The sequence below is a fragment of the Mauremys reevesii genome, linkage group 8 (genome assembly GCF_016161935.1).
Source record: "Mauremys reevesii isolate NIE-2019 linkage group 8, ASM1616193v1, whole genome shotgun sequence".
Lineage (NCBI taxonomy): Eukaryota > Metazoa > Chordata > Testudines > Geoemydidae > Mauremys > Mauremys reevesii.
The window spans coordinates 48890842-48916688 of record NC_052630.1 but is presented as its reverse complement, the minus strand read 5'-3'; the positions used below and the strand labels follow the sequence as shown (position 1 = coordinate 48916688).

Sequence of the window (25847 nt, the reverse complement as noted above, 5' to 3'; positions counted from 1 at the left end):
CCTTAGCAAACAGAGAAATGTGATTTTAAACTGACAGCATCCCATTAAGTAATCACAGAGAACTTTAAAGAACAATAATTCTCTAGCTGATTCAATTCTGGCAACACTAATAATAGTTTCCCTTGTTCTATTATAAGTTTGTTTTTTTCTTAAAAATCAAGCCACAAAATTTAAGGGAACGTGAAACATTAATGAGATGCACCTAGGATAGGAAAGATTTTGTTCATTTTCAAGTCCAGCAAGTCCTTTGCAGTGAGATGCCTTTATTATTTCTAAGTGATAGGCCATTTTTGCCTCTTTAAATAATAATTTACATTTATACAGAGTCTTTCATTTAAAAGATTTGCAAATTGATTTATGGATAGGACATCATGGGCAGGACAGGGCTTATGAACCATAAACAAAACCTTATAAACTTTAAAATGTGATTGATACCTATGTGCCAAGTGTTGTCTTTGGTGAGAGAGCTAAGGTTACAATTGACCTGGGGTAAATGACTGGTCCTTTCAGACTGGGAGTAACCTGAATATTGTTGTGATTTTTGGTGTGAGGGACCATCTATCACAAACGCAGGCTTACCTGGGTGACAAGATAGACTGGAGTACCCAAGGGGACTGTGTGTGACTCTATGTTGAGGCTTACAGTGCTTGAAGAGTACATACTTGGATGGCGAAATCTAATTACAGAACACACAACTAGTTTGGGGTTTGTGCCCTGGTTTGTAACAGTCTGCCCTAAGTTGGCACCCACATTTGTGAGCCACTCCAGACAGCCTGACACTACCACCCATTCCTTTTCTCTCTCATCAGAAATGCTTTCCTGCTTCAGTTTCCCTACCTTCCATGCCATTTGTGCATCACAGCAGGTGGCTCTATTTGGCTTTCCTGCTTCTGCAGGTTGCTTCTCTCAGTGTTGTGTCAAGAACAGCAGACATGTCTCTTGGAGGACAAGGCAGGTTATAAATCATCTTTCTAATAAGGGGAAACATCTTTCTTTCCTGTGTTGAGTTTAAAAAACCCCAACCCCACCCAAAACATAGACTCTAGCACTCTCAAAAAAAGGAAAACAAAATGGTAGATTTCAACTTTGTATTTAAAATGCTGTTTTGATATGGTTGCAGAGTTAAAAATGAAAATAAAATAACCATTTTATGTTGTCATTGAACTGTACGCTGAAATGTGGGAACATTAATTATGAAGTTACTTGACAACACATGGTTAGATGATTAGAAGTATTTTTGCATTACTGTTTGTCAAATGTATGACATTTTCAAAAAGTTTGTACATAATTAGAATTCCAAATTAGAATAAAATTTATTTTTAGTATCTGCCATAATTTAATTCATCTTAGGGTCCATATATGATATATTTCCTGCTGTCTGCCTACAAGCAGTAATTTTCCATAAAGCCAAGCAGATAGATCCTCACTGTGGGTTATGTCATGTCAGTACTGGAGTATTTTCAAAGCCTCCAGACACTAACATAACTCGCTTCTCTACTTGAGATAGCCACAAGCAATGATGGCTAGATATTATACATTCAGTATTAGAGACTCCAAGTGTGAGTTCCCCATTCTTGCTAAGGGACTAAAGCCTAAGTTTTCCTACCTTGTGCCTCAAGTTAGGTCCTTAAATCCATATTTGCAAACATTCAATTAAAGATAATTGATTTACTCGTTTGCATCCAAAATCTACTGTAAAGATTCCTACTTTTAGAGACTATGCTACCAAGAGGTCAAGAAACCTAATAAGACATTGAGTTTCCAGAAATTAGCCTAAACAATGAATACTTATACAGGGTATGCAAATATTCATCAATAGGAAAGGTCAAGTGAAGAACAATGAAAATCGGAGAATGTAGAGACCTCCCCATCAATGAAAGGCTAAAAAGATGATGACTAATTCAGAATGGAAACAAATTAGAGATGAGGCAATAGAGGCACTGAAGGGTACAGGAAAAAAAATAAGGTGAGCATTCCTGTTTACCCGCTTTTCATGATACAAGGGCGAAATTAAGACAGAGAATTTAAATTTTGAAACAGAAAAATCTATGGAATGTATTATAAAAAAATTATTGCAGCAAAGACCTTAGGATTCAGGAGAGGAACAGACACATATATATTGATAAAATACTGTGTTTTATGATCCAAGATTAAATTAACATTTTTTTTAAAATGCCAAAGAAAATTCTTCAATATATAAATCAACCATGAACTGACAGTGTTTAGGGAGAAACTTTCCCTATTGCAGATTATTCCATAATTGTCCATTAAGAGGATATCCGATATCAGCCATCACTAGAGACAAGATACAAGAACAGATGGACCTTTTATCTGGTTCACTATAGCAATTCCTATGTTCCTAGGTTTTGTAACAGCTTAAAGAGATTTTCATGGATAGGTTGACCAGATTGCAAGTGTGAAAAATCAGGACAGGGGGTGGAGGGTAATAGGAGCCTATGTAGAAAAAGCCCCAAATATCGGAACTGTCTCTTTAAAATTGGGACATCTGGTCACCCTATTAATGGAAAACAGAAAAAGTATTATATGAGCAATAATTACATGCAGAGAAATAAACTACATACAATATTAGAAGGTATACATAAGGCAAAACGACCTTAACATACAGGGTGAAGTGACATTCAACCTAGCAATTTAAAAATACGCTGTGGTGAACAGAAGAGTCAGACCTGGATTTATTGTACAACATTGCCCAAGCCAGCTGGCCATCAGAGATTTATTTCAATTTGTAATAAAAGTCCGAAGTTCTTCACACACATACAGATTTAAAAAACAAAACAAATGTCATCATTGACCATAAAGAACCCACCCCCCAAAGTCCAGCAAAGTAAAAGCAAACATCCCTCAATGCAAACTCCAACCACTCAACCCCAAGAAAAGCATGAGAAAACAGGTAATCTTTGCAATGTGCCAGTAAAATAAAGATCCAAACCTTATGAAATTAAAGGAGTGGGGCAAGATCTATTGTCATGGGTCCCTAACTGGAAACACCATGCCACCAGCCCACTCCCATTTAAACATGAAGGCTGTTAGCTCAACTACCACAGCAGACCTTAAGCGTTGCAGTATCATGCAAGCAAACAAGCCTACAAGGCAGCCAGCATTCAGCAGGTCACATCCAGAAACAAAATGGAAGCTTGATACACAATGGCATGTGCAAAGGTTGTTCCATTGTGCAGGTACATAGAAAGGCTACCTCCATGCACCCCACTCCCTTTCCACCCATTTAAAAGCTAGTCACAATGTGGCAGACTGCACGGCAGCAATCCAATCTGGAAGTGACAAAGACATGCAGAAGTATAGCACGGTCCACATTCAAAAGGAAAAAGTCAACCTTCTAACAAAGTACATCTAGAAAAAAGTACTCTCAGTGAGCTAATTGCTCTACCTGTAAAGGGTTAAAAAGTCTCACTGCTATGCACAGGTAAAAGGAAGTGAATTGGCACCTGTCCAAAAGAGCCAATGGGAAGGCTAGAACTTTTTAAAATTGAAACAAGGCTCCCCTTTTGTCGGTCTGTTGTTGTTGTTCTCCTGGCGAGAGGTGGGTAGGACAACAGTTATGCTGTAAGAAGCTTAGCCAGGTATGAAAAAATCATCAGTATTTATACCTAGTGTGACAAAGTTCCTTCTCTACCTTGGTGGGTCCTATGCTTATCAGAGGATTTGCTCGCCTCACAGATTCACCCTGTGGGTCGGGAAACAGCCCAGAGACCTTCCCCTCTGGTAGAAGCCACAGTCCAGGTCAATTCCTCCTGTGTCTGCTCAGGAGTTGGGAGGTTTGGGGGGAAACCCAGGCCTGCCCTCTACTCCAGGTTCCAGACCTGGGCACTACAGCTGTCTATAGAGTGCCTCCGGGTACAGTTGCACGACAGCTACAACTCCCTGGGCTACTTCACCATGGCCTCCTCCCAACACCTTCTTTGTCCTCACCACCGGACCTTCCTCCTGATTTCTAATAATACTTGTACTTCTCAGTCCTCCAGCAGTATGCCTACTCACTCTCAGCTTCTTGCATGCCTCTTGCTCTCAGTTCCTTGCATGCACTTCCTCTCCTCTGGCTCCCTCACTCTCTTTGGCCTGACTGGAGTGAGCCCTTTTATAGCATCAGAGGGCCCTTAATTAGAGTCAGGTGCTTAACAGCCTCACCTGACTCTTAGCAGATTAATTGGAGTCAGGTGTTCTCATTAGCCTGGAGCAGCCCCTGCTCTGGTCACTCAGGGAACAGAAAACTGCTTATTCAGTGGCCAGTATATCTCCCTTCTACTACTCTGCTGTTCCCAACTGGCCTGGGTCTATCACATTAGAAACTACTCATTTAAAACCCCAGATACGTAAGTAGATCAGGAAATGTCTAGGAAGACGTGATTAGGTTTATCCCTTTTATTTCGTTATGGCTTGTGGATTCCTCTGTGCTAACCCTAGGTGCTTTTGTTTTGCTTGTAACCTTTAAGCTGGACCTCAAGAAAGCTATTCTTGATGCTTAAACCTTGTAGTTGCCCTTTTAAGATCTAGCAATAGTCTGAGTTCCCAGATGTATTTTCTTTCTTTTTCTTATTAATAAAATTTACCTTTATTTAGAACATAATTGGATTTTTTCTTCAGCTCTTCCCCAGAGGGGGAGTGAAAGGCCTTGAGGGTACCCCACAGGAAGGAATTCCCAAGTGTGCTACACAAGTGCTCTCAAAGGGGTTCTGCACTTGGGTGGTGGCAGCATCTACCAATCCAAGGTCAGAGAAAAGCTGTAACCTTGGGAGTTTAACACAAGCCTGGAGTGACCAGTATTACTTTTAGAATCCTTGTGGGCCCCCACCTTCTGCACTCCAAGTGCTAGAGTGGGGAATCAGCCTTGACATCCAGAGATAAGCAACTGTCAAAAATGTTTGGTCCTGTCAGAGAAAAAAGAATGGGGCTAGTTCAACTATCCATGTAAGGGTCCACAAATGTCCATATTAACAGTGTCTTGTGATCAAAGCCTGATGATGGATCCAACAGAATGAGCACAGACCCTTGATCTTCAGTCACCAGAAGATGATCATCCTACAATGCAACCTCCATACCATAACAAGGCCTAAAATAAGGGTCCCCAGATGTCTTGACACTCTAGATATTATCTGAGCTGCTTTGCCACGGCCTACCCAATAAACCTCCCTTAAAGAGAAAGATTGTAGACATGACTGTAATTAAGATTCTCGGTATCAAAAGTCTAACAACTGCTTCTTTAAAAGATGCTAAAAAGGCATCATTGACAATTCCTACTAACAGCTGTATTTCTCTCCATTCACCTTTACCAGCCAAGATAATCATGAGTACAAATTAAATTCTCAGGTTGTGCCCCAGCACATTGAGAATGGACGCAAGTGATACTTGCTGAAACACTAATGGAAAAGTCTTTGTATTTTTCTCTCATTCATCTACCCCAGGCACAGTTACACCACATAGGACTACCTATAAGCTTGCTACAGCCAATTTTAAACCTAAGCCTTTGAATGACAAGCCCCCCTCAGAACAATCTGAAACACAGGATGTTAAAACACAAATTGTATAGACTTTGTTAATACCTACCAGGTCGCATAAGGTTTTTAGGTTCTCACTGACAGAATAAGACCTCACTAGGACAGGCATGAGGGCCAGTGAAAGATATAAGCAGAATGATGAACATTTAAAGTGAAAACAACATCTTCACTGGAAAAAAAAAATCCACTTCATCTCATTTCATTAACTATTTTATCCATCATATGCCAAATTATATAGTCGCTAGCATTTGTATATTCATAGTTGACGGGGCAAAGTTCATGCCTTCAGAGAAAAAAAGATTTCCATTCAGCAAAAGTGAGTTTGCAAAAATTTCATATCAAATGTTAGATGCAATTGTCCCTTAATAATCTCAAAAAATATAAGCCGCCTAGAAATCCTTAGATTCTACCAGTTCGTGAAAAGCCCAAATTGCAGCTACATATTTTTGTATGGCAACAGTTTGAAGATCAGAGTCATATCGAAAAGAAATCAACCTTTTTACCCCACAATAAACAGCTTTCCCACTGTTAGAACGGAGGGGAAGAATAACAGTGAATGGATTTGATGCAGCACACAACAAAATGGTGGTCTCAGAATGGCTCCCAGAGAAAACTCTGTCCAAATCACAAAAAACATTATCAACTGACTTTCCTGCTAGCAAGGCTAAATAGGCCATGAAGACCAAACTCTTCTCTCAATTCCAGAAGCAACTTTCTCACCTTAAAATCCTAGCTGACTGGTCAGATTAAAAGGTACAAGCAGCAACACGATAAGACAGAGTTCCAGCTCTCTAATGTCTCTACATAAGACTTGTGAGGGCACCAGATACTAAAATGATGGCACCCTAAATATGCTACTAATTACTACTAGTATAGTAGTCAGGATTGAGTCATAATGGGAGGAAGTTTACATTGCCATTGCCTATGCTGTATGTTTTCTGTGGATAGAAAATGTCAGTCTCTGGGGCTATAAATCCAGTACATTTTACAAGCACTATGTAAAATTGGAGTCATTACTTGCTTCCATCACACTCATCTTTGTGGCTATTGTTTTAAATCAGATAAAACAGTGATATGTGTTTTTGAAACATAAGACAGATAAATCTTATAGAGCAAAATGACTAGTCTGAAAATGCACAGAAGCTTTGTAACTTTACGCTAATGATGCTCAAACTGTGGTCCATGTTCATCAGTAGTCTGGGAAGCCTTTCCTGATAATCTGCAAAAACTATTAGGACACCCAAGCAGCAGAGGCATTGGGATGTGGTGAGGGGAGGTGATACATGAGAAGATATTCCTGTCCATAGAATGAAAAGTTTGCAGAACCACTGCTCCAGATTACTAATGATGCTATGCACTGGAAACCATGTCATGAGAAGAGGAGCCAAGTCTCTTCATACTTAAATATACTTTTTAATATTCTTATATAAAAAAGCCTTTGCCAAGATCATATTCTTTCAATAAAGAGCAAAAATTAAAATACACATCAATTGGAGGCTGATGCTAACAAACAATAAATCTTAAATAAGACCCAACACTTTAAAAACAAGGCGATGGAGTGGTTGTTATCAAGGCAAACAAAGTTAAATGTCAAGCATTACTATGGATATAGGTCATTGGTTTCTATTATTAATTAATGCCATCCAGCAGCTACCCACAGCAGGGGGTAAAGTGTGTTCATCACCATTTCAATTACCCTTTTTTTATAAACAGTTCTGCACACTTGTCACTTTGCAGCCACACAAAACTGAGGTTCTATATAGTTTATTCTAGAAAACAAAAGCATACATAATTTTTACCTTTGTGATGAGAATCCTGTATTTGTCCAACATGGCCTGGTTGTCATGGCATCCTGCTAGCAACTGCCAAATCTCTGCTCTTAGTGCCTCTGGAACACCACTCTTCACCAGTGTAGACAGTCCTTTTGGTCGCACAGCAAGGTTATTGTGCCTGAGAAAACAAATTAAGTGTTTACCTCTCCTATATGAGGAGACAAAAACATCCAGTATGAGAAATACATGGAAAGTTTTCTGAGTATGTGTGTTGTTCCAAAAAGTACAGTCACTACTAATTCAAACCATAAATATTTGTTTCATTGCTCATATTTGCAAGTACTTCTCAGGTTACTAGCAAAACTGCCACAAGAATTTATATCGGGATCGGTGACAAAATTTGCTGAATACCCAAAATCAAAATTTGCTCATTACCCAAAAGGTCAAAATTAGAGAGGTTTAATCAAGACTAGAAATGTATGAACTGAAGGAACAAAGCTAGTCAATGGAGAACACATTGATAAATGAAATTCATTGCTGGCAAGTGCAACAATTTGCAGTACACAGAACAATTTGACTATTCATACACATAGGTGAGCTAAAAATTAACTATTAAAAAAAAGGCATAGTCATTATGGAAGTTCATTTAAAACATCTGCTCAATGCACAGTTGCAGTTTAAAAAAAGCAAATAAAATACATTGGGTTTTATAAAAAGAGGCATTGAGTATATTTTAATACCATTGTTATGGAGGCACTAGTTACAGCTCCATAGTTAAAGCTGAGTTGAGTTTTGCTTGTAAAGCAGGGATTCAACCTCTTTATTATGTAGAAATAGAGTATACAGTATTTCCACCAAATTACAGCACTTCCTCTGAGTACTGAATTAATTTTCCTAAGAATTTACAAGTAAATCCATTAACTAATGAGTTAAAATTAATTAAAAATAGGAATTTTTAAAAATAATTTAGCACTTCTCTATTAGACTTCTTGTCCTCTGCTTCTCCATCTAGTCCCACTCCCTGCATAGAAGATGGAAAAGATTCATGCATGGCTGGGACATATGTTTTTTTTAAATTAACACATAATTAATCTGTGGAACTCACTTCAAAAATTGAGGGAAAGGGCCTAGTAGAATTTAAAAAGGATTACATAATGATAACAACAAACTTTTTTTTTAATCAATGTTACAAATAGTCATCATGGTTTTCCATAATAAACAGAAACAAGACAGACAGATTTCTGTCTCTAACTTAACTACTTTGAGATATTCTCCAAAGAAGCCTTTCCTTTCTTGTACTCAATTGGAAAACAAACTTGTTTTCAATGACTGATCATAAACATGATCGTTTTCTGTTTTGTTGAAAATTAAAAGGCTAGGTCCAGGACAGATCATTCAAACTCCAACACTCCACTCAGGCAAACAAAAGACATAACTGTCCCTTTCCTACTTTGTATCATGTTTTATAGTGGGTCGCCTGTGACTAATGGATTTCTCATAGGAGGAGAAGCTATTATCCAACAGAAATATTTTAAATGCTAGATATTTTAAGCATCTTCAAAGTAAAGAAATTTCTATTCAGGAGCAAATAAGTGGGTGTGAATTGAATTTCAAACACAAGTTACACACACAGTGAGCATAAACTAGTTAGTGAGATATCCATATCCATGAGAAAGTAGTTCAAGATTTGTTTGGTAAATTATTTATATAGTGCCATTGCTATGTACAGACAAGTAAGAAAAACTCCCTGTCCCCCATAGACTTTATAATTTAATGGAAAGTGAAACAACCACCAACCAGGCAAGTGGTAAGAAGGGGACAAAAAAAAATTGAATCCTACTGTATAAAACCAAACAAATAACTACGCCCCCAAAATACACAAAGTTTAAACAGTCTGAAATGGGGTGAAGAAGTTCATCAGTTCTGAAGCAATAATTCCATAAGATACATGCTGTACTTGCGAGTGTGCTTTCCACACCTGCACATTTAACTACAATTGCTTTTTATTTGTTAGGTAATTTACAGAAACCACAGCAGACAATTTTTCTTTGTAAGTAAACATAAAGGCCTACTTAATTCTGATCCTTTTAACATGTAGATAAATCCAACAAAGAGCTAAGATGGCAAGCTTTCACATGCACATGAAAGACAGTAAGCAATTCTTCACTGCCAGCAGCAAGAGCACACAGATAATAATATACAGTGATAGCCAAGAGAGCTGAATACTGTACTCCATGTATTACCACCATCATAGATTTCCAACTTCCAAGCATGTTAGAGCACTGCATGCACAGGATCATAATGGATCTGTTACATAAATACTCAAGTACATTAACTTTACTGCACAGATAGCACTTCTCTTGGTAGTATTAGATAGTTCAGTTTATGTTCTAAAATAACCATGCAGTCAAGCAAAACTCTGTACCTTTACAATTAGCAACTCTTCAGGTATCTGAGTGTCTGTCTGGGAAATAGTTTAAACTATTAATATTCCTTGCTGTCCATTTTACTGTAGAAAATAAATATGCATGCTTTTTACTTACTCTACTGCCAGATGACCCTCTGTCATCTGTTTGGTTGTGGAAACAGCGTTTTTTATTTAAACACACACACACACACACACACACACACACACACACAAAGCTTTGCTCATCTTCATCACATACACAGTTTGGCATTTGGAAAGGACTAGGTCTCTCATGGCTGCTGGTGGATTCACATCTTTAATTTCTTACAAAGTAGGCATTTATTATCTTGGCTACACTTCAGCAGTTGTTATTTAATAGGTCAAAGAACAAATACAGGATATTATCAGAGATGCCAAGACCATATGATTATGGCCTGGGAGGAAATAACAGAAGAACAATAAAAAGTTACAGTTGCTATAAATATTTCTGGTTAAAGACTACTAAGTATGGCCATTATCTATGTATACATCAGAAGCTATTATCCACATCTTTTTGAGAATTCAGCTGGTTATGACAGAAGTTCAGCTCAGAAAAACAGACCTCATTCTAAGGATGCCCTACATATTGTGACTTATTAAATAAATGACAAGACAGTCCCCTATCTTCCATTTGTGTTTTTTTTCCTGCTTATCTTGTTTTGATTTCTAGTTACAGAATATACATTATCTTTTAGGAAAAAATCTCTGTTACAGATTACATCTCCACAATTTTTCTGTTATATCAGTCCACTAGTTTACAGTAACATTAAATGACAGGTAGCAATTAACATGCAACAAGTTTTTATCTCCAAAACAGTCAGTGCACTAATACTCAAAACGGAAATGTTAATTTCTTACGAAGGCATGTATCTTCTTTCAGCATATGCTGTAGTGTTTGGCACGTTGGAGGAGCTTATTTTATTTGATCTATTTTTAATTTTCAAACTGTTACATTTCTGATCAACCGTTTAATGCTATACTTTTCAAAAAATCCTGGAAAGACTAAACTATTCCTCAAAAGTTTAAATACTGAACAGGCCAAATTCATCTCTGACATAACATAACAGTGGAGTTGCACTAAAGCTGAATCTGGCCAGGCATGTTTTAGGTTTAATCCATTTCCTCCTACCCCTCATTAATGCAAGCCTGGATTAAGGCAATATGGGGTTCCAGGCACATCTCCAAGCAACCTCCCCATCTGACGTGGTAATAGCAAAGACCATCCATCCAAGAATCATCTCCTAGGGCAGTGGACAGCCTACCCGTTGTCCTCTTTGGGACAGCTTATACAGTATACCCAATTTATACTTATACAGTATGCCCAAACCCATCTCTCTACATCGGAACATGCTGGGTGGGGTCAGCACAAGACCAGCAATGCCCCAGCCCCACCAAGGTCTCAATGTGGAGGGGTCTCTTCTACCACCCCAGCAGAAGGCCCTGTAGAGCAGTGGTTCTCAACCAGGAGTACACATACCCTGGTGGTATGCAGAGATCTTGCAGTGGGTACTCAACACATCTAGATCAGTTTCTCAACCTGGGGGTTGTGAATCACAGGGGGGTTGCAGGATGGGTTTAGAGGGGTCACAAGTGTGGCACTGATGTTAGAGGGTGGCAAGCAGGGCAATTTCCCAGGGCCCCAAGCCACAGGGGATCCCACGAAGCTAATTTAGATGCTTCAGCCTTGGGCGTCAGGGTTTTGGCTTCAGCTCTGCCACCCGAGGCTCTGGCTTCAGACAAGGCTCACAAATGAAAAACAGTATCATACTGATATGTAAGTACAATATTTATATTCCAATTGATTTATTTAATACTTATATGGTAAAATGAGAAAGTCAGTAGTTTTTCAGTAATAAGGTGCTGTGACACTTTTGTATTTTTACGTCTGATTTTGTGAGCAAGTAGTTTTTAAGTGAGGTGAAACTTGAGACTTGAAACTTGACAAATCAGACTCCTGAAAGGGGTACAGTAGTCTGGAAAGGTTGAGCACCACTGCTGTAGAGGATGGTTCCTGCTGCCACCACCTACACAGAGGGCTCTGCTGGGTTAATAGTAGCAGAAAGTCCCCACAGAGAAAGTCCTCAGATAAACTAGCAGGCAGGGGCCTGCAGCTGCTGTTCTTCAAGCTGGCTGAGGTCCTTCCCCTCCTAGGCTAACCACTCATACCCTGCGTGTTTTTCAGGAGAATTTGCATATGAAAACTGGGGATGGAAAAGTGCTTTGCATTCCAATCTGATCTTATTTAAAGATTGAGTGAGTGTGGAAGCTAAATCCCACAGCAGATCCATTCCACTCCATTCCTTCAATTATGTTTTTCTAAAATTTTAAATTCTTAAATGAAAGTTGGGTATAACTCTGCAGTGGGACAATTTAGCAGAAACAACCACCGCCGTATTATTGTAACCCTATCACTATATTAGCACCCAAACAGTGCTAGGTACTTTACAGGAAAATAAAATACCCACCGCTCCTAAAGATCCTACATTTTAATAGTAGACTTGATTCAATGGGTGAAAGCAACAAACAATCGAGGCAAGATAAGGAATAGAGTCACAAATAATAAGCGAATGAGGACAATCTGGTTTGGTGCATGCATATTTTGCTAGTTCCATAATACACACACACACTTTTTTGTTCTAATCTATTCTTCATTTAGCTCTGAAGTCCCAAAATTAACATTCCATCCATACTGGCACTATCCATGTAGCTACTTGATTCCATGTTTATGTTTATTTTCACAAGCATAGGCAGTACCCACTATAGTTATTTGCATAACCATTTCTATTACAACCTTCAATTTGCAGATGCTCATAATTTTCAACCCCCACATTATGGCCTAAAATTTTCTATGCTTGGTCTTCATCTCAACAGGATTTTATTTTAATCTGGGCAAAACTCTTCTGGACATTTTTGAATTGTGAAAAGGTGAAATGAAGATGTTTTTATCCGTTTGAAAAAAAGTTGCAACCTGTTTTCTAGGTATTTGAGAATTTCTAAGCTATTTCACCAAATTCTAACTTTTCACATGCCTTTCATGTATCCTGGATTGCCTTCTTTTGAAAGATGTAAATATGCATTTGTTCACCTGGGAAGACTAAGTTACTCAAACATATAAGACCTCAATTTTAATTTTTCTAGCCTTGTGTGAATATGCATTTGAATGTTAACTTGAAATTGAGAATTTTGCCAACAAATACAGTTGATCAAATTTAATTTTGTCTAAACAAGGCAATTTGAAGTCTGTTACATGATTTAAAAACAAAAACAAACAAAAAACCTCTGCTTGGCATCTGAGAAAACAGATCAGTGTCCCCTTGGGATACTATCATGTATAGGATCAACAAACAGAATTAATACCAATGAAACCATAATTCACAACATGTAACATCATAAGAAGGAAAGATTTGGGAATGGACAAATCTAGTACAAATGAATAAATCAGGCTATAAAGATAAGCATTTAAACAGGATGGGGGGAGCATGAAATGAACCATTTTTAACACCAAGATTGAGGAGAATTATTAGTCAAATAAACCACCAATTAAAAATACAAGTGCTAATCCTTTATGCGCTGGGTTTAAATACATGTTTTCATATGGAGCATCTCTACTTTTTAATCATAACTAAAATGTTTGGAGTTTTTTTTAAATGGAGAAAGAAAAGTAAAATTTAAGGTGAAGGAATTTTAGGCCTTATACTGTTTTATGAGCCGTTATCTGCTCTTCTGAAGGGTGAAAAGGTTCAGTATTTAAAAATCTAAATGAGAAAAAATAATATTTACCATCTCCCCAGTAATTCTCCCCAGGAATACAAGACCTTCTCAGGACAATCCTTAGACACATCACCAGTACCACTTGAGAGTTCGTTATCACTCTCTGCAAAGAAACAAAAACATGCACAGATTTACCAAAGAGCTAACAGATTATAGAACAACAATTTTTTCTGACAAAAAAACAGTTATATGAGACTACACCAAAAAAAGATAGAAAACACAAATGAATATGGAAAGCTTGAGGATTTGTGCAGACAAGTGTGGGATGAAATTTAAGATGCAGAAGTTTAAAATTAACACATTTAGGAAAGAATACACAACAGACAGATTAGGGAACTATTATCTAGAAAGTATGTGAAGATACTCGGTGGCAATCAGTGATACATTAAATAAGAGTACTCAGTGCTATACCTACTGCCGAATACAAGCCAATTCCATTTCCAGGTTTTATATACAGAGAAATTTCCCATCAAGTAGAGCAGATTATATTAGTCCTTTACATTGCATCATACCTAGGATACCATGCACAGTTCTTGCCTCAGAAACTCTGATCACACTCCACAGTGATGAAATTGTATCTTACTGAAAGAGATCCACAGAAGAGCAGCAAAAGTGATATTGTGACTTGGAAGCCGAAATCATGTGGGAAGTTAGAAGTGACGAGACAATAATCTCAGAAGTGGATAAGTGGCTTTAATGGAGAGTTAGATACAGAAGTAAAATGGGTTGGATGAGCCTGTGAATCAGAAATTATGTTGAAGGTAAAATTTTCTAAACAGCTTAAGTGAGTTAGGAGTCTAAGTCCCATTTTCAAACATCATGGGGGAAACTGACCAGCACAACTATTTTGGTATAATTTAGCTATAACAGAATAACTCCCCCATATGGACACTATTCTGGAATTACATCACTTATCTTCTGGAATAGATCATCTATGCAGGGAGCTATTCCAAAATAGCTACTGCAAAACAGTTATTCCAGAATTGCTATTTCCCTGTGGAGACAAGCCCCAAATCTCACTGAGTTCAGGTTCCTAAATCACTTCTGAAAATGGGACTCTAAATGGTCATATGCTTTGCTAGCTGTCATATATCTCTACTACCCAGAGGTTGTTTCTGAAGCTTCCCCGCCCCCCCCACATCCAAACCTCAAGCGTGGGCTGTTTCACAGAGGGAAGTTTAATTATCACTCTTTCTAGAAAGGTTCATGATTAAAGACTAGATTCATCTCATAGGGTATTGGCTGACACAACTGAAAAGGGAATGGGCTAGATGTCACAAAGTGTTCCCTCTCAGGTGCAAGACTTAGTGGGGTTACATGTGTTTTGTGTACTGGGAAACAATGTGACCACAACCATTATATGGAAAGACAATAACTCATTTAGTTGGGTTGACCTAATCCTCCATTCAATCAGGATAATCTGGGGAGTCTATGAAATAATCTTGGAGGTTTTTTTGAGTCACATGAACTTGGTGAAGATTCTGCTCAAGCTGAGGAAGGACTGGCCCAAAAGCTTTTGGGGCAAGATACCTATCACAAAATTCCTTCTGTCTCGCACTGAAACATTTCACATTGCTCTCACCTGACTCCATCTAATATGCAGAGTGGTATTGACGAATTTATGGCCAGGGTGGGGCCAAACTAGACAGACAAAAGAAGTTATGAAATCTTTGTAGTTCATATATATCAGAGGACCCATCATCACCAAAAATAAACACAGATACAAAGGAGGACCTGTCACCATCTATACAAACTTTTTCCTGGTCTCAACCACTGAAACCACAGATTTCTGATTATATGTTTACTAGTAATTTTAGGTCTTTAAAACAAAATCTTAAAAGCAAATACTGTTAAATATTCAAAACTAGTATGGTTTAGAAGATAACTGGTACTGTGACCAGGCCCAATCACAGCTCTTTTGTACCACTCTGGAAGCACAAAAGAGTCGCTGCCATGTTCCATTATCCTTGGAGGCCCAAAGCAGCTAAGTATAGTTCAGAGCAGGCCTGAGTATGCTTTAAATTTTGCCTGGGAGCAAACTATCTCAAGAATCCAGAGAGCTCAAAAGGTGGCTTAAAGCAACTTTTGCTCCACAAGAGTGTGACAGAGTTCAGCCACACTCATGAGTCTCTGCCAACATCTGTAATTTTCCAAGAATTTTCAACATTTCATATTAGAAACAAGTTGATTTATTGTTGGCATCAGTAGTTCATGTAGAGGAGGATCTGTCCAACATACTGGCATGATTTCTCTCCTAACTAAATCTTCATCACTGTCACTCTGACTCCAATTAATCATCTCAGCAGTTGCCAAGTACAAGTCATTAATAAAAACATATCAGTCCTTGAATTTGACAACCAAACATGAAGACAAGATAGCTCCTGTCTTGTACCTCAAAAACACTCAAAGCAATGTGAACAGAAATGCTGGTTTGGAAAAATATTAGAGTTCCACAATCTCCTCCCATTTCAAACCAAAACATGGTTCATGAAATTCTGTGTGTCAGAACCAGTTTGCATGGTTTCATAGGTCCTGAAATAAAGTAGATGTAGGTTTGAATGAATCCAGTTGCCCCATTTTTTTTAATCTCCATGCAATCCTACAGGCAAAATTTGGTTTGATGGGTTCATATCCTTTTGAGCAGGTTCACTGGAAACAAAAGTAGAAACACTGAGCTCAGAAAAAGCAATTTTCCCTTATTAAGCAAAGATATGATGATAATTAAGTGTATTAAAATATACGATAGTAAAATGAGACAGCTCCCAATAACCTGAAGAATTCATTACGGCCCATGGAAATGTATTTTGAAGCCCAGATCTGCAAAGCATATTATTAAATTCTAAAGCAAATAACGGGAAATATTGTGGACCCATTCTCCTTTTCCTCAGAACCTGAGCAGTTATTAAAATTTAAATTTAAAAACAGTAATTTTTTAAAGAAATTTAATAGCATAAATTAAATTTTAAAAATTCTCCCCTCTCCTGATTTTCCCAGCTAGATCAGATAGCTTAGATACAATACTTCCCTCTTCTTTCCCTGAGACACTAAGTAAAAATGGATTCTGCTGAGCAGATCCATTACTGGTCACATGGGGTAATTCAGCCAATCAGAATAAAATATGACATGTCCCACTAATCTACCTGGTCCAAACCTGAAGCTCATAACAAATAGAAACGTCAAAATCCAAAGCAGAACAAAGCAAAATTAATCAGAAAAATGTTCCAAGGTGAAAGCTGATGATAGATAGATAGATAGATAGATAGATAGATAGATAGATAGATAGATAGATAGATAGATAGATAGATAGATAAACTTGAGAACCTGGTTGGTAACGTATGTTCACAAGTAAAAAGGTTCTACTAAACCACTGCTGAAAATAAATGCACAAGAAATATTTTTGGAGTTTGAGAAACATATGACTAAGCTCTACAAGACATATTCCAGCCTGGTCAGCAACACTAGAAAGGTTGAAGGTTACTTAGCCTATAACTGAGGTTCTTGGAGATGGACTCTGCATATTCACACTCTTGGGACACGTGCCGACCAGTGCCATTGAACAGTGCAGCCTTCTAGTAGCAGTGTCAATATGAGCACTCACACAGCCCCTCGCTGGTCCTCTCAACATTTGAGCATGTTCTGATGGCAGGGCTGTAAAAGCAGGCACTGCAGCGGTTGCCACCTCAGCTCCTTCCATCGCTAATAAGAATATAAGAACAGCCATGCTGGGTCATACCAAAGGTCCATCCAGCCCAGTATCCTGTCTACCGACAGTGGCCAATGCCAGGTGCCCCAGACAGAGCGAACCTAACAGGTAATGATCAAGTGATCTCTCTTCTGCCATCCATCTCCACCCTCTGACAAACAGAGGCTAGGGACACCATTCCTTACACATCATGGCTAATAGCCATTAATGGATTTAACCTCCATGAATTTATCTAGTTCTATTTTAAACCCTGTTATAGTCCTAGCCTTCACAACCTCCTCAGGCAAGGAGTTCCACAGGTTGACTGTGTGCTGTGTGAAGAACTACTTCCTTTTATTTGTTTTAAACCTGCTGCCCATTAATTTCATTTGGTGGCCCCTAGTTCTTATATTATGAGACCAAGTAAATAACTTTTCCTTATTCTCTTTCCCTACACCACTCATGATTTTATATACCTCTATCCTCCTTAGTCTCCTCTTTTCCAAGCTGAAAAGTCCTAGCCTGTTTAATCTTTCCTCATACAGAAGCCATTCCATACCCCTAATCATTTTCATTGCCCTTCTCTGAACCTTTTCTAATGGCAGTATATCTTTTTTGAGATGAGACCACCACATCTGTATGCAGTATTCAAGATGTGGGCATACCATGGATTTATATAAGGGCAATAAGATATTCTCTGTCTTATTCTCTATCCCTTTTTGAATGATTCCTAACATCCTGTTTCCTTCTTTGACTGACGCTGCACACTGCGTGGACTTCTTCAAAGAATTATCCATGATGACTCCAAGATTAGCCCCCATCATATTGTATGTATAGTTGGGGTTCTTTTTTCCAATGTGCATTTTACTTTACATTTATCCACATTAAATTTCATTTGCCATTTTGTTGCCCAATCGCTTAGTTTTGTGAGATCTTTTTGAAGTTCTTCACAGTCTGCTTTGGTCTTAACTATCCTGAGCAGTTTAGTATCATCTGCAAACTTTGCCACCTCACTGTTTACCCCTTTCTCCAGATCATTTATGAATAAATTGAATAGGATTGGTCCTAGGACTGACCCTTGGGGAACACCACTAGTTACCCCTCTCCATTCTGAAAATTTACCATTTATTCCTATCCTTTGTTCGCTGTCTTTTAACCAGTTCTCAATCCATGAAAAGATCTTTCCTCTTATCCCATGACAACTTAATTTACGTAAGAGCCTTTGGTGAGGGACCTTGTCAAAGGCTTTCTGGAAATCTAAGTACACTATGTCCATTGCATCCCCCTTGTCCACATGTTTGCTGACCCCTTCAAAGAACTCTAATAGATTAGTAAGACATGATTTCTCTTTACAGAAACCACCATGCTTTTTTTTAAAAAATGTGTGTGTTCTGCTATGTATCTGATTTTTTTATTATTTTTTATTTCAACTAATTTGCCTTGTACTGACATTATAGACTACCAGTCTTCTGTAATTGCCGGGATCACCCCTATTATATATATATATATATACATTACAGAAGCCGATTTAAAGGACAGGTTACAAACCTTAGTTAATAGTTCTGCAATTTCACATTTGAGTTCTTTCCAAACTCTTGGGTGAATGCCATCTGGTCCCAGTGACTTGTTACTATTACATTTATCAATTAATTCCAAAACCTCCTCTAGTGACACTTCAATCTGTGACAGTTCCTCAGATTTGTCACCTACAAAAGCCAGCTCAGGTTTGGGAATCTCCCTAACATCCTCAGCCATGAAGACTGAAGCAAAGAATTTATTTAGTTTCTTCGCAATGACTTTATCGTCTTTAAGTGCTCCTTTTGTATCTTGATCATCCAGGGGCCCCACTGGCTGTTTAGCAGGCTTCCTGCTTCTGATGTACTTAAACATATTATTACCTATGTGGAAAGGCCTTAAAAGCCGGAGGCTAAGCGACCATGAGGAGCTAGCAAACAGGGGAGTTTATGGGAGAGAGATGTAATAAAATTGCTATGGTTAGGAAGGGCCGCACTGCCAGTGCCAACACTGCTTCTGTCTCCTCCACCTGCGCCTGTATCCAGACAGAGAACCTAACCATGGATGCCTCTACCCAGATCCTGATGTGGATTTGCAGAGACTGTGGCTTGCATTTCCCACTCTCAGAAAGCCAGCTGTGGGGACCATCCAATGTGAGAGGTGCCTGCTAGTGGAATCTCTCAGGAAGCAGTTGGGAGAGCTACAGGAGGAGTTCACTAGGCTGAGGAGCATCCGTGCACAAGAAGAATTCCTTGACAGTATTCATATAGAGACTTCCAAGGCTGAGGACGCTATCCAGCTAGAGAGGACTACTGTCATGCCACCGGGGGAGGAGGAGGATATGACTCTGGTACAGGGAGGACACTGGCTGCTTGCTACCTCTGGCAGCAGGCAGTGATCCACCCCTACTCCCAACCCACCCACCATGGTGATGGAGAACCGTTATGCTGCCCTGGCAACGAGTAATGAAGAATCACCCCCAAAGGTTGAAGAGGAGAAGCCATATACCTCCGAGGCTGGAAGGATCACAGCCACCACTCCCAGAAGGAAACATAGGGTAGTGGTGGTTGGAGACTCTCTTCTGAGGGGGACGGAGGCATCCATCTTTTGCCCCAACATGGCATCCCAGGAGGTATGCTGACTGCCAGGGGCCTGTATCCGAGACGTTATGGAGGGATTGTCGAGGATCACCTGGCCCTCTGACTACCACTCCATGCTACTCATCTACGTGGGCACTAATGATACTGCAAGGTATGACCCTCAACAGATCAGAAGTGACTACAGGGTTCTGGGAGTAAAGTTAAGAGAGTTGGGAGCAGCTGCTGTGTTCTTCTTCCCCCCCAGTCAGGGTAGGGGGGGCGCGCAGAGAGATGCATCTTGGGTGAATGCCTGGCTGCGAGGAGACTGTGTCGTCAGAAGGGGCTTCTTTTCATTGACCACCTGGTTCAGGGGGGGGGGGACTGCTAAACAGAGATGGGGTCCACACCTATCCTAGGAAGGAAGGAGAGAGCATATTTGGGCACTAACTGGCTAAGGGAGGGGAGGGGCTGGGCGCAGGTGACCAAAGCCCACAGGTAAGCAAAAACATGGAGACCTGGGAGGAGGAGGATCTGAAGGGGGCATGGCTGTTATATAGCAAATATAAGAGAGAGAGACAGAGACTGAGGGGCAGGGGGGCAATCAAATCAAATCTCATAGATGTATGTATACTGAAGTATGTATGGGGAATAAGAAAGAAAGAAGAAAGAAAAAATAAAACAAAAAACTAAAACATGTGTTTGGGCATGGGGGACTGGGGGGGGATAATATGATGACTGGAATATTGGTATAGAATAGTAATAAGGGAGGAAGGGGGGGAGGGAGGGGGGGAGGGGAGGAGGGAGTTATATATAATAAAAAAAATGTATACACTTGACTGAGGGAGAGATAGAAATAAGAGACAGACTTGTTGAAAGTCTCTGGAAGGAAGAAAAAAGTAAAAACAAGGGTGATGTCTACTACCAGGGCCAGCTCCAGGCACCAGCGCTGCAAGCAGGTGCTTGGGGAGGCCAACGGAAAGGGGTGGCACGTAATAAGGACGTCCGGCTCTTCAGCAGCCCCCCCCTCCCTCCTTCTCAGGGGAGGGGAGGACCTGCCGCTGCCAAGAAAGAATGAATGAGTAAAAGCTGCTGCAGCCGTGCTGCCGCGCGCGATCCCCCACCGACGCTTGGGGCAGCAAAAACCCTAGAGCTGGCCCTGTCTACTACAGACCACCAAACCAGAAAGAGGTGTATGAGGCTTTTTTTAAACAACTAACAAAATCATCCAAAGCACAGGACTTGGTGGTGATGGGGGACCTCAGCTACCCAGACATCTGTTGGGAAAATAACACAGCAGGGCACAGATTATCCAACAAGTTCTTGGAATGTACTGGACACAATATTTTATTTCAGAAGGTGGAGAAAGCTACTAGGGGGGAGGCTGTTCTAGATTTGATTTTGACAAATAGGGAGGAATTGGTTGAGAATTTGAACATGGAAGGCAACTTGGATGAAAGTGATCATGAAATGGAAGAGTTCATGATTTTAAGGAAGGAGAACAGCACAATATAGACAATGGATTTCAAAAAGGCAGACTTTAGCAAACTCAGGGAGTTGGTAGATAAAATCCCATGGGAAGCAAGTGTAAGGGGGAAAACAATTGAAGACAATTGGCAGCTTTTCAGAGAGACACTATTAATGGCACAAGAGCAAACTATCTCACTGCGTAGGAATAATAGGAAGTATGGCAAGAGACTACCTTGGCTTAACCAAGAGATCTTCAATGATCTAAAACACAAATAAATAAATAAATAAATAAATAAAATAAAAAGAGTCCTACAAAAAGTGGACACTCGGTCAAATTACAAAGGATGAATACAAACAAATACAACTATGCAGGGACAATATTAGAAAAGCAAAGGCACAAAATGAGATCAAACTAGCTAGGGACATAAAGGGTAACAAGAAAGCATTCTACAAATACATTAGAAGCAAGAGGAAGACCAAGGACTGAGTAGGCCCATTACTTAATGAGGTGGGGGAAGACAACAGAAAATGTGGAAATGGCAGAGGTGCTTAATGACTTGTTTGTTTCGGTTTTTATCAAGAAGATTGGTGGTGATTGGATGTCTAACATAGTGAATGCCTGTGAAAATGAGGTAGGATCAGAGTCTAAAATAGGGAAAGAACAAGTCAAAAATTACTTAGACGAGTTAGATGTCTTCAAATCACCAGGGCCTGATAAAATGCATCCTAGGATACTCAAGGAGCTGAATGAGGAGATATCTGAGCCATTGGTAATTATCTGTGAAAAGTCATGGAAGATGGGAGACATTCCAGAAGACTGGAAAAGGGCAAATATAGTGCCTATCTATAAAAAGGGAAATAAGGACAAAGCGGGGAATTACAGACCAGTCAGCTTAACTTCTGTACCCAGAAAAATAATGGGGCAAATAATTAAAAAATCAATTTGCAAACACCTAGAAGATAATGAGGTGATAAATAACAGTCAGCATGGATTTGTCAAGAACAAATCATGTCAAACCAATCTGATAGCTTTCTTTGACGGGGTAACAAGCCTTGTGGATAGGAGCTAAGTGGTAGATGTGGTATATCTTGACTTTAGTGAGACTTTTGATACTGTCCCACATGACCTTCTCATAAACAAATTAGGGAAATACAACCTAGATGGAGCTACTATAAGGTGGGTGCATAACTGGTTGGAAAATCGTTCCCAGAAAGTAGTTATCAGTGGTTCACAGTCATGCTGGAAGGGCATCGCAGGGGTCCCACAGGGATCGGTTCTGGGTCTGGTTTTGTTCAATATTTTCATCAATGATTTAGATAATGGCATAGAGAGTACACTTATAAAGTTTGCAGACCATACGAAGTTAGGAGGGGTTTCAAGTGCTTTGGAGGATAGGATTAAAATTCAAAATGATCTGGACAAACTGGAGAAATGGTCTGAAGTAAACAGGATTAAATTCAGTAAGAACAAATGCAAAGTACTCCACTTAGGAAGGAACAATCAGTTGCATATATACAAAATGGGAAATGACTGCCTAGGAAGGAATACTACTGAAAGGGATCTGGGGGTCATAGTGGATCACAAGCTAAATATGAGTCAGTGTAACACTGTTGGGGGAAAAAAAAAGGCAAACATGATTCTGGGATGTATTGTAAGCAAGACACGAGAAGTAATTCTCCCGCTCTACTCCACTCTGATTAGGCCTCAACTGGAGCATCGAGTCCAGTTCTGGGTGCCACATTTCAGGAAAGATGTGGACAAATTGGAGAAAGTCCAGAGATGAGCAACAAAAATGATTAAAGGTCTAGAAAACATGACCTATGAGGGAAGATTGAAAAAACTGGGTTTGTTTAGTCTGGAAAAGAGAAGACTGAGATGAGACATGATAACAGTTTTCAAATACATAAAAGGTTGTTACAAGGAAGAGGGAGAAAAATTGTTGTTGTTAACCTCTGCGGATAGGAAAAGAAGCAATGAACTTAAATTGCAGCAAGGGCAGTTTAGGTTGGACATTAGGATGAATTTCCTGTCAGAGTGGTTAAGCACTGGACTAAATTGCCTAGGGAGGTTGCGGAATCTCCATCGTTGGAGATTTTTAAAAGCAGGTTGGACAAACACCTGTCAGGGATGATGCAGATAATGCTTAGTCCTTCTTTGAGTGCAGGGGACTGGATTAGATGACCTCTCAAGGTCCCTTTCAGTTCCATGATTCTATGATGAAACATATTTTGGTTCAGAATTGTTATCCTAACAAATGGATGTATTTCAAATTTTTTATCTGGCTGTATTTATAATGAAAAAACTAACAGCTCCATTTTGTGTGGGCCTTTTGTTGAATTCTATTTAACAAATGTTCATTTAATAGACTTATTACTCTCCCACTAGTATTTAAACCCAATTACATATATAGAGTACTTAGCACTACCTTTTCAATAACTGCAGCTGTCTTTAAACAGCCAAGCACAGTAGATCTGATTCAGTGAGTATGATATTATTAACTTATATAGTAATTTAGAAATAATTATTCTAAGTGCCATCTATAGCACATGCAAATAAACACATCCTTGCCCCCAAAGAACTTACAGTTTGAACGCATAAATAATTGTAGTACATACTACAAACAATGGGTAGTAGTGCAATAATATTAAAGTAGATTTGCTTAGCTAAGCAGGTGGATTTTTGGTAGCGATCTGAAGGAGGAGAAAAGGTTCATGATGAGTTTTAACTGAAAACCTGTTACAAACAAAAGAAACTTTGGAGTGGGTGAGGGTGACAAAAAAGTAGTCAGGAGAGAAGCTTGAGCAGAGCACAGGGAGTGGGAAGGGATGTACAGGAGAAGGAAATTAGGTCAGATGTAGGTGGTAATGTCACTGGAGTGTTTTGAAAGTGAGAAGTTTAAATGTAGGAAAATAGGAGAAGTCAATAGAAACACTGAAGGTAACATGGTATGGTCAGAGTAACAATAGGAAGATGCTCCTGACAGCAGCATTTTGAACATATTAAATAAAACAGAGAGACAGTGAGGAAGACAGAAGAGAAGCAGGTTACAGTAGGTAAGCTGAGATAAGAAGCACCAGAGCATGGACCAGAGAGTGTTTTGGAAGTAATGATGGAGAAAAGGGAATAAATTATCAGAGCTAGTCAGGAAACGTTATGTCATTTCCAGTGAAAACTTGAGAAAAATTTAAAAAAATTAGTTTGTGTAAAAAAAGAGGTTCTCAATTACGATGATTTTTTGTTTCAATATAAATGCAAAAAAGATTAAAAATAACCTCTCACCAAAAATTCTATTTTATTGAAATAACATTTTTTGTTAAAAAAAAAATCAGCCAGTTTTACAAATGACAAACTTATTTCTCTGGACTGCCATAATCAATGTAACAGTAAATCAGAAGCATGTTATATTTACATTAAGGTAAAATAGTTCATAGGGAGATAAAATCAGTTCATAGGAAATAGCAATGGCTTTGTAGATGCAGCTACAAATTTGGACATGAATGTGAACAAAGCTAGCCATGTTGGCTCCCGCCCATTGAGGAAAAAAAGGCTGGATATGTGTAAGTTACATATTGAACTGGTATGGCAAAAAATATTTCCCAATAGCTATTTGAAAGATCATCTAAACATGGGGGGTGGGGGGAGACTTTAAAAAGCTACATGACAATGTGTTGCTAGCCCTGTGAACAGCTGTAGCAAATAAATGTTTCCATTCACTATCACCCTTATTTCTGTTCATGAACTGTTTGACCAGACTTCAATTTTTTACAGAATTTGTTTGCTATTCAAAATTCTTCAAGTACCATTTCATGCTAACAAATTCCAACCTGCTGATTATTTGCAAATTATTTGCTAAGTGTCTGCTATTTTTATTACCACTATGTAATTAGTCATATGGTATTGCTTCTTTTTCCTCTTTGGAAGAGCAATTAAAACAGTGGCTGGGGGAGAACTGAATCAGATTATCTTAATAGAGGCTGAGGGCAGATACAGAATTATCTCATCACATCAATATGAACTAACTGGGAAGGGCAGGTGTGGTCCCCTCTCCATCCATGAAAGGTTGGGTCATATTCTGGCTTAGTTTATATTAAAAAAAAACCAAAATATACATTTTGAAACAGTTACGGTTGTATCATGATGCATCCCACCCTCTCAACACCTTAAAAACATGGACATAAATTAAGGGAGAAGTCTCCTGCATTGCTTGCTACTTTCACATTGCCTACAACACAGTCAATAACACACTCCCATCAGGCTTTCACTTCTCTCTCCAACAGATACCAAAAAGCAATACATAGCCCAGCTTCAAATTCATGCTGTTGCACAAAGTCTTAATGGCGACCTCATGTGCTCATATCATTTATATGAGCAGACTGGCATACCTGACTGTCACACAAACCATTTTTATGGGAAGTTAATCTGCCTCTACAATGTTAAAGTCGTCATCAAGGTTTTGCATAAAAACTCTGGGAGAAAGCTCTTGGGTTAGGACACTCTGACAGACAATTGCCCCCTCAAAGTAGTATGAGCAAAGGACCATTACATTGCGGCTATGTACGTTGACCCCACTTTTTAAAATATCA

At 39.1% G+C, this 25847-nt stretch overlaps 1 protein-coding gene across 2 annotated transcripts in view; it reads right to left on the bottom strand.

Annotated features, from left to right (window-relative positions):
* Positions 1 to 25847, bottom strand: part of RABGAP1L (RAB GTPase activating protein 1 like) — a 542116-nt gene that overhangs the window by 390078 nt on the left and 126191 nt on the right. For both annotated transcript variants that reach the window (XM_039484970.1, XM_039484969.1), the window contains exons 12-13: positions 13530 to 13623; positions 7331 to 7481 (exon numbers count right to left, since the gene is read on the bottom strand). In XM_039484970.1, the coding sequence (XP_039340904.1) occupies positions 7331 to 7481; positions 13530 to 13623 (245 nt within the window). The remainder of the gene's footprint in view (positions 1 to 7330; positions 7482 to 13529; positions 13624 to 25847) is intronic.